Here is a 14,719-nt window from a genome sequence, read left to right on the forward strand (position 1 = left end):
TGTGACACTTTTGTACTGAAATAAAGACATAATTTTGGTAGGAACAACTAGACATGCTTGTGCTTTACGTCATCTTTCCAAAAAAATATTTTAGCCAGAGTCTAATGGTTACAGCAAGCGGAGATAAATCAAAACCAAACACATTTATACATAACAGAAACTGAGCCAAGTCAGAATCAGGATCAGATATACGTAATCGATCCCTGAGCAGAAACTGTGGTTTGTTATAGTCGCTCTGATGTCAAGAATGGAGAATTATGGACAGTAGAAATAAGTACTTTTCTGATTTTAAAATATTCACGTTAGTGCTAATTGTTTCTAATTATTGTATTTCTATCATATATTTTTACACACTCAGCACATTATACCTATTTATAATTTCTGAATATTGTTTCTTATTACTATATTTTTATCCTATATGTTTTATACACTACACGCTCAGGACATTATACATATGTAGAATTTTTAAATATTCATATGCTAATGCTGAGTGTTTAAATGTGTAAAAATAAACTTTGTGTCTTATGCTTCAATACAAATGCATAAAACTAGTATGTAAACTTAGGAATAGATTATATGTGTACAACAGATATTCAAATAAGTAAGAACACTAAAATAAGAATACAATAAATACTATGTGTGTAACATTAAACCAGAAAATTAGGAAAGAGTCAAAACCTTGCAATGGTTGGCTCTACTTACACAAGAGATAACTATTGAACAAGAATCAGCTCTGCATTAAAAAAAACAACAACAACAACAACAACAAAAAAAAAACAAACAAAAACAAAACAGTTCAACAAAATATTCTCAACTATTACCCAAACTGCCTCGCTGCCGGTGAGCTAATGCCACAATTCCATATGAATGGAAACATATGCATGTAACTGGGGAAAAATTTATGTGTATGTGTGAGTATAAATGTGTATATAGTCAGACTTTAAAATATATGATCCAATTTATCCTGCAAAACTCACCTAAAATACATCCAACCCCTAACAGAGCATGACCCTAATTCATTTAATATAATTCCTTATTTTTAATATTTTTTTTCTTCTCTCCCTTTTTTCATTTCTTCTTTTCCTAACACACTTTAATGTGTTGATTATCTGTTCTCTCTTTTGTTAATCTGTAACATTTGAACATCTATTGCTTTTTCTTTATTTGTTTGTATTATTATTATTTTTTCATATTGTCAACATGTATGTGCACTAATTGGTGAGTAAAAGGATTTAAAAAAAGAAAAATAGAAATAAAATAAACATAAAACTTAATTAGTGTCTGTTACAGTTTGTTTTGTATTGACAGGTATTACCAGTGGTAGAATATAACTGATTAAATTTACTCAAGTACTGTACATAAATATGAATTTGAGGTACTTGTGCTTTACTTGATATTTTATTTCCATGCTACCTTATATACTTGTCATTTCAGAGGGAAATATTTTACTTTTTGCTTCAATACATTTTTCTTTTTAATTACTGTACAAATTTAAAATTTTCCATAAAAAACAAGAGTTTATAGAGAGTTAGTTTTTTTAAAAGTTAGAGTTTCAGGGGTGTTTTCAATTTTGTTTTATACTTTTTTTATACTTTTTTTTTCTTATTCTTGTTAGATTTTTTTTCTATTCTTTTTTATGTTAATTTCTGGGTTGCGCACTGTGTTTTGACTTCCAACATAATGACAACCTGAGTTTTTTTTCTTCTTTGTCGTTTTTCTGTTTTTTCAAATTCTAAGTTTTGGTTAGTTTTTTATTCCGTATAATTCTGATATTTTTTGAGGTTTTTTTTTCCTTTTTAAAAAATGAGGATTGGGGTGCTTGTATCATTTGGGGTGATTTTTTTCTTTTTTTGAATATATAAATTTGAGTTTTTTCGGCATGTTTTGTATGTAATGTAAGATTTTTCTGCATTGGGTAATTTTCCTATTCATACTTTAAGTACAGTTTCCTTATTGTACTCACCTACTTTGAGGTAGTTTTTCAAAACAGGACTTTTACCTGTCACAACACATTTTTAGAGGGTGGTATTAGTACTTTTACTTTAGTTTCGGATCTGAATACTTCTTACACCACTGGTTATTACCAGTATTACTAGTCGTCGTCTGGAAGGTAGTAACGCATGCGCGGTGGTTGTCTTTACGAGGGCTGGGATGGTAATTACATTTCTATGGGCAGAGCGCGAACACACCACCGGTCCTCGCTGCACAGCACGAGCCGCTTTGATTTGTTTTTATGTATTAACTAACGTGAGACGTCTGGTGCAGAGATATATTTTTAACTAGAGCAGCCTCTGTACGTCGTGTTTCCTCCCTGGAGAACACCCCTCCTTTTCTGCCTGGCGTCTCGTTGAGCTGAAAGCCTGCCGCGGAGCGCTTGTCACACAGGCCGCGAATCGGGTCTTGTTGCTGGGAGGAGACCATCCAGACTCGCCTCCCTGCTAGCATTATTAGCTGGCTACGATGCGCCGCTGCGGCTGGTGTATTTTCCACACAGCACGCCACTGTAAAGCGAGGCAGGTCCTTGGATAATTGTTTACCCCGACGGGACTGAAGGGTGACTTGGAGACACACCACACCTTTCAAGGTAAGGTCTTGCCAGCGAGCTAACGTCATTCACGGGGCCGATGAACGCAGCGCTGCTCCCGTAACGTTACAGTTAGCTAGCTAACGGTTAGCGGGGGAGTTAGCTACTGTATATTTGCATGCCTGGCTGCTTAGCTAACTTAACGTTAGTTAGATGTGTACCTCGTCACCTAATGGTTGTTCCTTCGTTAATTTGGCTATCACAAAATCAACACACTAACGTTATAATTATAGCTAATTTGGTTAACAGCAATTACCTAGCTTACTCATCAAACCAGCATTGGGCCGTTAATGGCAACATATTGGTGAGGTGGTAACGTAATGTTGCCACAGCTAATTTAAAATTCATCAAGTTAAGTTTTCTGGCGACATAAAGCACCCTAGCATAAAAGTATTTGTAAGCAGGTGTATGCACTTGTTTTACTCAAAGTCTATAATACTTAATGCAGTTGTAAATGATGTTTTGGACACCATACTAGTTTGTGGGGCCTAATTTCAATAAAAATAGTAAGTAATTCTGTCCAGCTTGTTGAAATCTGGCAAAAAATTGACACTGTAATAGTGCAATTGATGGAAAGGCATTAACCTGAAGGGGCAGCTGAATGTGAAAGTGCTCTGACTTTCATGTTGGCACTGAACACAAGCCCACTAGACTTACTGCAGATGGTTCTATTATAGTATTAATCATTATTGATTTCGTAGCACTTTTCAAAGAAAAGTTGCAAAATCTTTCAGGAGAGCTGAAAAAAATTCAAAATAAACCATCCAAGTCCAGTCAATCGAAGTTCATTCATAAAGCATATTAGAAAACAACAATAGTTGAACACAGTTCTGTACAATCCAGAAAAGGCAATGAACAATGAAAACATGATAAAAATATGATCCAAATTAATCAAAATATATTAGAACAGACATAGCGCAGGCATATTTAAAGGAAGTAACCAAGGCAGAAGATAAAATCTTTAGCTGCGATTTTTGTTTTGTTGCAGGATTTGAGATTATCGATCAATGTAGGGGTGCGAGAAGTTAGTTTCATAGGTTTAGATTTCTGCAAGGAGTCACTAATTTGATTATAAAGTGGCCACTGTAGTTGTGCAAAAGAAATGCATCCATCATCAATACATCATTTTGAAGGGGCAAGTGAAAGTGAAAGTGCTGAGTGTCATTTAGGCACTGATTGGAAACATAAATCTGTTAGACTTACCACAAATGGTCCTTTAATGGTATTAATCATTATTGATTTCAGAGCACTTTTTGATACAAAGTCACCAAATGCCTCAGATGAGAATTTACTGAAAATCAAAACAAAAATGTGATTCAAACTAATTAAAAGAGACAGGGCCTAGAAATATTTAAAGTAAGTCTGAGATTGCAAAAATACAATTGTTAGATGTGAGTTTTGTTGTGTTGCATGGCTTTAGGTTAGTGTGAAGATACCAGTAGTTAGTTTTATCAACAATCAGTGAGGTGTTTTTTATGGCCTAAATGTGCTTTCTGCACAAATTCTGAGTTCAAGCAGCTAATTTCATGTGTCTCCCCTCAATGTTGATATGAAACCAAGGCAGGCCCTAGGCTAGTTTTATCAACTATTGGTAAGATTTCTCAGTTTTTATATGGTCCAGATGTGCTTTCTGCAAGAAATTTTGAATCAAGCATCTCACTGGATGTAAGAAAAAGTTACTGACCAACATCAAATACCTTTTTTTGGACGAGTACAGGACATGTGTGTTTACCACACAATGTACGTAATGAGAGTTTCATTGTGATGTTCAGCACTTTTTTAGTCACTGCTGGATTCACCGTAGGTTTATTTAAGTACCAGATACTACAAAACACCCCCTTCTCTCTGTCATCAAGCATTCGACATAATGAATGTGATCACGCTGCAAGAATGCTACTTTGGGTCTTCCCTCTCACCCACCACATGTAAGCCTAATTGACTACCAAAAGGAGGATTAACAGCAGCACCCAAAACAGTACTTTCCCTAATAATCTGCAAACACCAGATGATGATGTTATTTAATTATTTATTGAGGAATCACTCTAATAGGGCATCTAGCCACTCACTGAAGTCATGCCAGTGGGATTTGCAGCTTGGTATATTGTGGATGGCTAATGTCCTGTTATTTGGCTGTCCCTTACTCAGCAGTATGGCCAGTGATTGTGAGTTGAATGTCATGTTTTTTTCTTTTTAAGGATGGATGTTGATATGTGTGCTGGCGGGGACAGTACCAGGAGAAAAGTGGATTTGGCTGGGGTCGCGGAGGGCACAATGGACGTCGTACCGTTGGAGATGTACGACTCGGCCAGAGCAAAAATAGCTGCCAACCTGCGGTGGCTGTTTGCCAAAGCCTATGGCATCGGTAAGTTATTAAATATGCACTCATGTTACACAAAATGCTAAGTATACTTTCTTTTTTAGATTTACAGTAGGCTGTATGACTTACTAAATGATATCTTACATATACAGGCTTTAAAGGTAGACCACAGGGACTTATTAGAAACGAAGATAGGGCTTTCTGCAGCATGTTTTCAGATATTGTTATTTCAGATGTTTCTGTTGCAAGAACTTGTTTACACTGCTATCTGCAGATTGTGTATAGCGTCCGTGGCAAAACATTGACAGGAAAAGAGAAAGAGAAAGAAATATTTATGTATGTGTGCACTCAGGCCAACACTAATTCCCCCATGACACTTGGCAACTGAAGCCTCCCTGACTGACTCACCAGATCCTTTCATTCTTGTCGGTTGGCCAGTGAGATTGAACCCAAATCTGACTGAGTGACAGGCACTGAGGATTAGGCTATATTTGTTAGACTACACTCAGAGCATGGAAATACTGATCTGCACTGCCAGTCACTCACACTCCCTGTTAAGATGGCATCAGCATTAGTAACTGGGCCTTTAGGCCAGATTTCCCTGTCTTGTCTGTGCTTGCAGTAGTCAAGAGTTGATATATTTCAGGGCTGAGATGAATTGTACAGATAATAGGACAATTCTCAAGAAGCAATTTCCTTGTGGCTGCAGAATCAGCAACCTTGCTTATCATCTGTTGTGTAGTTTATATTAAAGTCCACTTTCTTTCATTGAGCACAGCTGGTCAAGTGAATGACTAAGTGAACTTTTTTAAAATGAATTTACTGTAGAGGTGAAGTTTGGAAATATTTGACAGAATGCCCGCTCAGTTGTAACTTTATCAGGGACATTTATCTGAAATGGATTAAATATAATTTCAAGTTTGTTCAAAAACATTAAACAGGTGCACTTATGAATATCGAAACAGGTTTTTCTTTCTGTAATCATTCTCCAGGTTGTAATGGCAATGCAAAAGTGTCTGATTGGCTTTTTGACAATAGAACCAGGAAGACGATAATTTCTGTATTCACCTACAGAAAAACGTCAATCCTGCGGCGCTTTATATGGTCTTGCGTTGTATTGAGAGGTGTTTCTGATATTTAGTCCAGTCATCTGTTGAGTATGTGAATAAGATTTAGTGCAATCACAATTATCATTTATCCAGTTATCCCTATGTCATTGGCACATATTGGTTCTGACCATGATACAAAACATAGATAGATAGGTGTTAGAACTGGTGGTTGGCTATTTTGTTCTAGCAGGTGAGTGTGCTGAACATCTTCAACCTTTTATCAGCAATTGGAAGTTAACAGTGATTAACCGTCAAACATGGATTAATTTTTCATTTCTAGCACGCAAGTTTCCTTGTTCTACTAGCAGGTTAACCGGACTTTATTAGGAGTTTCAGTTTGGCAAGAATGAAATAGTGAAACTCCCGCCCTTCATATCTCTAGCCAGCACAGTGTTGGCATGTTTTCAGATGCACTGTGAATTATTATAGGCCGTGCTGTCCTGTGTTTCTTTGTACATACCTATATATTAACCATGAGGAAAAAAAAACTGTCGTGTGTGAATGATGGCCTAATTTTTCGCTGAGAGCCTTCGCTCACATAGTAAATATTTAACCTCTAAACTCAGACATGGCAGCGGAGAACATCCTGACTGTTAGGCAGGTGTTTAATCATCAGCGCCTGAAAAGGTTGCAGGATTAACATCAAAGCATGTCGCCATTGTTTTACTTCAGGGTTGCTGTTTACCTTTATGATTTTCTACACGTTGTCTCCTTATCGTCTTTATTGAGCTTAGTCAGTGTCAGCCTTAGCTACTGTATCTGAGGCCCATCAGTCACTGCTTTGCATGTCTGTTGCATCATTGTCGTCTCTAGTCAAATCATCCATCATCATTTTAAAGGTTCGTACAAGCTTTTCTTTGTATTCTGCGGTCTCTTACATATCTGTGGTCATTACACAGATTTACTAATGCAGCTGAGGCATTCACATTAAACAAATGACAGTAAACTCAGTAATCCAGGCTATGGATGGAAACCTATTGTTTCTTTAGTCTGTTCTTAGCCCAGTGTCTTGCTCTAAACCTTTAATGTTCGTTAGACCCATATTCTCTCAGAGTTCATATGAAGGTTCGTTGGCATTTCCTTGCTCAGTTCAATGTCTGTCATTTTAGGCCCTTAGCTAACGATGCAGGCTTAAAGATGGGACATAACAAAATAAACAAAATAATGCATCATGGATTGGTAGAGTTGCTGTTCAGCTACAGTAGAAAGCATGCATTTGCCCTGAAGCTTTGGCAGCCCACAGGGAGGAAACTCCCCCAGGTGTTGCCGCAATTATCTTCCTCCACTGAGAATTGAATATATTAGACTCATTTTATTTTCACCCTATGGCTAATATAGTGTCTGCTACGTTGCTAATGCACAGTTGTTTGCTTGGCTCATCGGGCTGTAGTGAATATTTGCACCGAAGCTTTGAAGCTTCATTAATAACGGTGAGATTCGAATGTCTCTGTTTACGCACATGCTGTCCTGTCCCATTGCCCTCTACATGTGCCACAGCTGCTCCCAACCTGAGCGACAGACAGCCAGACACAACAAGAGTGAGCGCCTGTCATTGTTGCAGGCACATTGCTGGTCCTTGCCTTGCTCTACTCTGCTTGTGCTGATCGTGTTGTGGTGCTGATCATGGTTGGTTGACTCTGCTGTAGCACATCCCGTGTCTTGCTGCCAGACCATTTCCTCATGCTCCACCCCATCCCAGTTAGTAAATGTGTGAGTCAGGGTACTGGTGGCAGGAGGGCGGAGGGCAGCTGCCACACGACATCAATGTCTGTGGAATGAAGTCAAACGTGAAGTCTCGCCCCAGCCAGACCCCTTTGTTTTCAAACACAATCATTCCCACTGTTCTAATGTGTTTATGTACTCGGACGCAGCTCTCCAGGAATGACCCACACTGCTTGGTGTTGTGCATAACAGATTAATCCTGTTGTACAATGACATCCTTATTTGCACCATGTGTATGGTGGCAATGAGCATATTGGTGAAGCCTGTCTTGTTGAAGTGCATGTGGAAAAGAGTCTACAGGATCGTAGTGATCTGATCGTTAGCAGCTGCTGATATATGAGGGCTGTATGGTTAATTGTATTACAGTGGCTATCTTAGTTTATACTTTTTGTGTAATGTCTTTCAGCAAATCTTTTTCGTTGCATTGTTGGGGAGATTTTCAGGCATCAAACCAAAGGCTCCTAATTACTTTACAATCGAATCGGCTCAGGACATCCCTACCCGCATCCCGCATGAACAATTGACATTATTGTGATACACCACATGATCGACTGTGAACAGGCAGAAACAAAAACAAATCTAACATCTAAAGAGAGAAAGGCAGCACTTTGTTTAGGAGAAATCACAAAAACAAAGTCCAATGGTTCTTTCACATCTGAGCTGTTTGGTCCATTTTAATTGAACCCTGGAGCATTTCGGCAGACAGCCTGGTTCATTTGGGCAAGTGTGAAACCTGTCAATCAAACCCTGTTGTGGACCCAACAACTACTGGTGTGGTTCGTTGGTGGTGTGAAAGCAAAACCAACCACAGGATTTTTATGAAAGCTGATCCTGAAATGTGTCCATAGTCTTACAATTGATTTTTCATTTGTACATATATATATATATATATTTATATGCATGTGGTAAAAAGTATGAATGTCAGTGCAGGGATTTTTGTCACTGATTAATAGGCCAAAAATGGTAAAACTGCTGTACTTGAATCTGACTTGGTGTACCTTTTCAGTTCATTAAATCCATTAAAATGTATGTCAGCGATCCCACATTAATAAACCCAGAATTACACGTGGTCGATTTGCAGCCTAATAACACCAATAATGCTCATAATCAGTTATTTCTTTAGGAGCTCTCTGTGACACCAAAGAACATAAATATACACATCAGACACATCAAAGTGCTGCGTAATCTTCTGTTGATTTTCTCATGTCAGCCCTGATGATGCTGGATGACAATTGCCAAAACTGTCTAATCAATGAGTTGCCTGTCAGTCTGAATTACTTCATGTTTGCTCCTCTTGTTTAGTTTGTAAAACATCTGTATAAACAGGAACCGGACCAGAAAAAACTGATACAATTTATAAATTTGTCCCCTCATTTTGGAACAAATGAACCAAACTACAATTGTGAAAACAACCTCAATACATTCAAAATGGGAAACTGACCCCTTGATGTTTAGTATGTGTTCTTATCTACCTCTACTGCTGAGTAAAATTTTCGTGTACTCAATAAATGGTCACATTTTGTATTATTTTTGAAATTCAAAAATGATTTTTTTACAAGTGGCCTTTTCAGCACTAAATAATAACAAAACAAATTAGCAACAAACTAAAAAATAGCAACAAAATATTACATGATGAAGGCCACACCACCTCAAAAAGCTGTCGTAGGCACATGTGAATTACAGAGGCTCTCCAGGAATCGTGACTGGAAAGTAAAATTCAAGTGTACAGAACTACAGAATTGTGATTTGTTTATGCCTCAATATTCTTTGTCAACATATTTTATATATTTCTCAAAAACTAGCTTGTTGCAGCTTCACTTCAGCTGCAGCTCAGTTTTTTTGCCTCATGTGTTATCATCTACAAAACCAGCTGGAAGAAGCTGCCTGCCTTCCTTCCTGTTTTTGTGAGCAGGAGATTGCTGACGAGTGGCTCCCTTTATCCCGCCAGTCAGAGCAGACACTAAGAACACATCGCACACACACATACGGCTTACGCTGTGTTACTGGAGCTCAGGCACAGTTCACAACAGATTTAACAGAACCGGGTTCTTTCAATCACAACTCTGTTTTGTGTCGTGCAGGATTTTGGACACATATTTTAGGCCTCAATCCATGGTTTACGTTGCAGTACAAATTTAGGTTGTGCATGCCTGAAGTCAACTGCTTCATCCTGTGCCCTTATATGGTTGTGATTTCTAGGTTTTGAAAGTGACCTCATATCCAAAGCAACAGAATCTCTTGTGCAGGTCATTGTTTTCTTTTTGTGGATCCAGTGTTGTAAAGTTAGTGCTGGCAAAGCTCACTGTGTCACCTGAGAGGCCTGCTCTCACTGAGGAGTCAGCTTAGCAAGGACCTTTTTTTTCCCAACATGCTTCTGAGGCAATAAGCTGTGACTTATAATTACAAATGGCCATGTTTGCTCCGAGTAAACTGAAGCCGGCACAGAACAAATAGCACATGGAAAGTTGTTGCATTCCTCTAACCTGTTGACACTGTAGATGTTTGAGGGTGTAGGCTGTTGAGGCAGAAGAGGATGTTCGCATTAAAAGTGCTCACCAGACACCGTCATTTTTTCGGTGTCACCATACCATGTTATCATAGTCTTATCTCATCAGCTAAACCGTGTGTCTGCTTTTACGTCAGATCATCATTTGAAAACTAAACTGCAAATACTACTTTACGAGCACATGGCAATTCCACACAGTTAACCCGACCACTCTCTCCATTGCAGACCATATTCCAGAGGACTTAAGGGACCCGTTCTACACAGACCAGTATGAACAGGAACACATCAAACCGCCTGTCATCCGCCTGCTGCTGTCCTGCGAGCTCTACTGTCGTGTCTGCTCCCTTATTCTTAAGACGGAGCAGGCTGCGTCTCTTCAGTCCCACCTGTCTGTCATCCAGGCTCTGTCCAGGAAGGGCATTTATGTGGTGGAGAGTGACGATACACCTGTCACAGATGGGGACCTGGCCTGCGTGCCCATCAAAATGGTGAGTGGATGAAAAGTCGAGATAGCCTGAAAAAAGGTGCTAGAATCTCACTGTCTACTAATTGACCATTTATGAATAAGCTGCTGCTGTAAGTGAAATTAAAAAGTCACTATTACTGATAGGTTTTTACTCATTGTTTACAGACACATAAGGCACCGGGCAGGCTGTGATGGTCCTGTAGCATGTATAGATTGTTATATGTAGCAAAGATTGCCTGTCAGAGAAGATGGAAATCAGGCCAGAAGCTGTAACAACTTTGCACATTACCTGTAACATCTGCAGCTCTTCCTGCTTCTGATTTATTATCTTACCACAGTGAAATCAGTAGAACAGGCGACTTCTTTTTTCCTCAACCAGCAGTGCAATCATTCTCTGCTGCAGGTGATTGAAACACTGAGAAGAGTCTGTTTACAGTGTAGAGTAACGTTAAAAGTTGTGAATAGGCATTTAAGCTATTTTCATTTTTTCCACATTTCCTGCGTATAAGTAAGTTTCAGGCATGTTTTGTGGAATAGTCTCTTGCAGCCATGTCACCTTATATTCAAATGTAGAGGTTGAATTTGACTGGTATTAATGCGTGCCGTGTGAGGACTGTTATGCAAGAGAGGGCTGGGATTAGCGTTTGTGGTGCCTTTGTTATTGTGCTATGGCAATGTCGTTTGCAGATTTTTGGCCAGACCTATTTCTCCTCATAAAAATACCTAATATAGTTATCCATGTCTGTTCTTTTTCTTGTTCTTCTTTTGTTTGCCAAATGTTAGAACCTGTTCTTATTTTGTAAATGGTCATTTTTTATAGGAGAGCTGGTCTTTTGATGTCTCTAATAGTTAACATCTGCAGTGGACATTTCCAACAGATAAAAACCGCAACATCTCATTAACAATACACTGTAGTTTTTATATTGCAAACATGGGCAGGAAGTCAAGGTGGACTGTAACATGTTATACGGATTGTTGCATTTACTTCAGGGCTGTGACTAACTCTTATTATGTATTAATCTGACATTATTTTGGATAGAAGACTAAGAAAATAGAGCATATTTACTTTTGAGAAGCAAGAACGAATGTATTTCTGTCAATTTTGCTTAAAAATAAAAAAACAAACAAATGTATTTCTGGCAAGTTTGCTTAAACTAAAAAAAAGAAACTACAAATTATTTCGGCTATAATTTCATTAGAACTTATTTTCTAATTGGATGGTTCAGTTAAAACTCCTGTCACGTAAGTCTCACAATTTAGGGCTAACTTCCCAATTCATATTATCTCACTGTGTTAAGAACATCAAATAAAACTTGGGGATGGTTTTAAACTCCACGTCAGTAAGCTTCCTCTCTGCTGCAGTTTTCAAACAGCTGATATATTATTACTTTGGCAAAGATATCACTTTCTATTTAGTTCATGATAAAAAAGTACAAATCCTAATAAAAAATTGAGGCCTGTGCGCTCTCAGAACAGGCAGTTTAATCATCAGTGTTAAGAGGGTTACTCTTGCGCTAATACCTCTTAGAATGGATTTCATTGTTGGTGATATTTTCTTCACCTAGCCTACATTTTTGTCAATCTTTTAAGAGCATTTGCTGAATGCTGGCTCGTGAAAATCTTCTCCTTTCGTCCTTGAATGCCAAGTTTAAATGTCTTCCGTCCAGCCTTGCCACTGACCCTTTCTATAGTTGTGTAATGCTTATAATATTTTCACAGATTGGCTCTTATGCAGGTGAAATGACCTCATTGTGTGACCCACATCCTGTAGGTCATCACCTGAGTCAACAGCCCCACGTCACAGTGTAGTGAATGAGCAGTCCGCCCCTTCCTCTTCTGTAGCAATGATATCCGATGTCTCGCAGTTTCACCAAGAGCACTTCTCACAGGATAGGATGAACGCCAACCAGCTCACTTGCTCTCAGCCATCTTCCTACCCTTTTGTTACCATGGAAACCAGCAATAGTGTTGAGCGGGCCTCCTCTCTGCAAGCTGTGGCGAGTTGGGGATGTGCGTCTGCTTTTCCTGCGAGCGGGCTGACAAAATAATCCACGCGGGCCTGTGTGTAAGCAGCCAGACACAAAGCCCGGTGAGGGGATGGAAAATCCAGAGCAGGACACTGCTTATCTCTAATAGACTGTTGGATCCCCCCCTCCCAGTTTGCTGACTTGACAAGGCGTTTCCATAGCAACTCACATTTTTGTATGTGTGTGTTTGTGTGAATGAAATGGATTTTGTACCTGCAGACAGTTCCTTTGCACCTTGTCTGACTCTTGTTGGGGCAACAGCTGTGGGCTTGTAAAACCTTGAGAAGCTAGCCATCCTCTTGAGTCCACTTAAACCTGTGTGTGTGTGTGTGTGTGTGTGTGTGTGTGTGTGTGTGTGTATGTGTGTGTGTGCGTGCCTGCAGTCTGCCTGTCATACACAAAGACAGCTCAGGGCAACAGCAGTCCTCTCCATGGGGCTCCATGCTGCGCTGATGAAGGGCAGAGTGAATGTTGGAAGAGAACCAAAGATTTAACAGCCCCTCATGCTGTTATATTTGCCCTTTTGTTGGTCTATTTAACACTTCTTATTGACACTTAGGTCGTAAATGCAGTGCACCTTTTTTATGTTCAGTAATTTCACATTTTCTATTTCTGCATGTTGCACATTGATATGTTAAGACCCTTGTCCTCATATTAAACTGCACATCAAACTTTTTATGCATTTCGCCCCTACCTGTGCATGAAAACTAGCACCTAACAGATGGTTTATTTTTTAAGCAGACATATATTTAAGATAAAATCAGAGTTTGGCTAAACCTGAATTATACTTATCCTGAATTATGGCAGAACAACAACAGTTGTCATCAGATCTGCCAATGTAAAAGCAACAAGAATTTATTCATAAAGGTCCAGTGTTTAAGATTAAGGGGGATTAAGAGTCATCTAACAGAAATGATCGTAGATTATAATCAACTGAAACTTCTCCTGGTTAGGATTTCTTCAGTGTTTCTTGTACTTTATCGTATCGTTCAGGAGGTTTTTACCAGGAGCTGAATTATCCGCAGGGGGCTCATCTTCTCCAAAACAAATGGACACAGTGATTTAAACTGACTAAAACACTGAATAAATTTGTGTTTCTTCAGTGCTTTGTGGCATGGCACCTTCTAGGGTAACCTCGGCCACCAGTGCCACGTGCAGTGTTAAAAGCGCTTTTTTCTCTGATAAATTAAGATCCATTATTTTTGAGGTTTTTACTAGGTGCCAAATTATCCACAGAGGTCTCTTCCTCTCCAAAACGAAGGGACCAGTTGATTGAGACCAGTAAATACCCTAAATGAAGCAGTGTCTCATGCAAAATTCAGTGATTGTTATTATTCATTTTTAATGCACTCATTTCAAGGTGTTTCTAACAACACTTGCTGCTGCAAAAGCTCAAATGGCCCTATCTAGAGCCAGTGTTCGGTTCGTCTGTTCGGCGCTATTGTAGAAACATGGCGGTGAAACATAGGGATCACCCTAGACAAGGACCCGCTCCCTATGTAGATTTAAAGTCATTCTAAGGTAAAGAAAACATACCAACTCTCATTTTTAGGTGATTATACACCAAAGAAAACATGGTTATTGTATTATATTTCATTTCTGCTAATATATCCCCCTAAAACCTACACACTGGACTGTTAAGCCTTAATGATTGAATCTCCTTCGACAACAGACTCAAAACATCTCAGAAAAACAGAAACGACTGTGTGAGCAAATCCAGTTGAGCAGCCGTTAGCTTCCTTCATGTACAGTCTACATCCTTCCTTTATGAATTATCTTTCCTCTTTCACAGTCTAGGTTTGTCTGGAAGTAGATTTCCACTGTTATTGTCCATGTAGGTCGTGTTGTGGTGAAAGCTCTGAATAGCTCTCATTCGTTATGTTAACGAGCCTAATCTCTGAGCACTTCCATCACGAATTGGATTAGGCCAGCACCACGTTACACAAAGCACTGATTGAAACAATGAATGTATTTGTTTTGTCATGGAT

General features: G+C 38.9%; 1 protein-coding gene across 2 annotated transcripts in view; it reads left to right on the plus strand.

Moving 5' to 3' along the window:
- The first annotated feature begins 2,152 nt into the window (after positions 1-2,152).
- Positions 2,153-14,719, plus strand: part of camsap1b (calmodulin regulated spectrin-associated protein 1b) — a 31,533-nt gene continuing 18,966 nt past the window's right edge. For both annotated transcript variants that reach the window (XM_042487709.1, XM_042487710.1), the window contains exons 1-3: positions 2,153-2,584; positions 4,780-4,946; positions 10,464-10,726. In XM_042487709.1, the coding sequence (XP_042343643.1) occupies positions 4,781-4,946; positions 10,464-10,726 (429 nt within the window). In that variant the 5' untranslated portion in view covers positions 2,153-2,584; position 4,780. The remainder of the gene's footprint in view (positions 2,585-4,779; positions 4,947-10,463; positions 10,727-14,719) is intronic.

This window comes from Plectropomus leopardus, chromosome 6 (genome assembly GCF_008729295.1).
Source record: "Plectropomus leopardus isolate mb chromosome 6, YSFRI_Pleo_2.0, whole genome shotgun sequence".
Lineage (NCBI taxonomy): Eukaryota > Metazoa > Chordata > Actinopteri > Perciformes > Serranidae > Plectropomus > Plectropomus leopardus.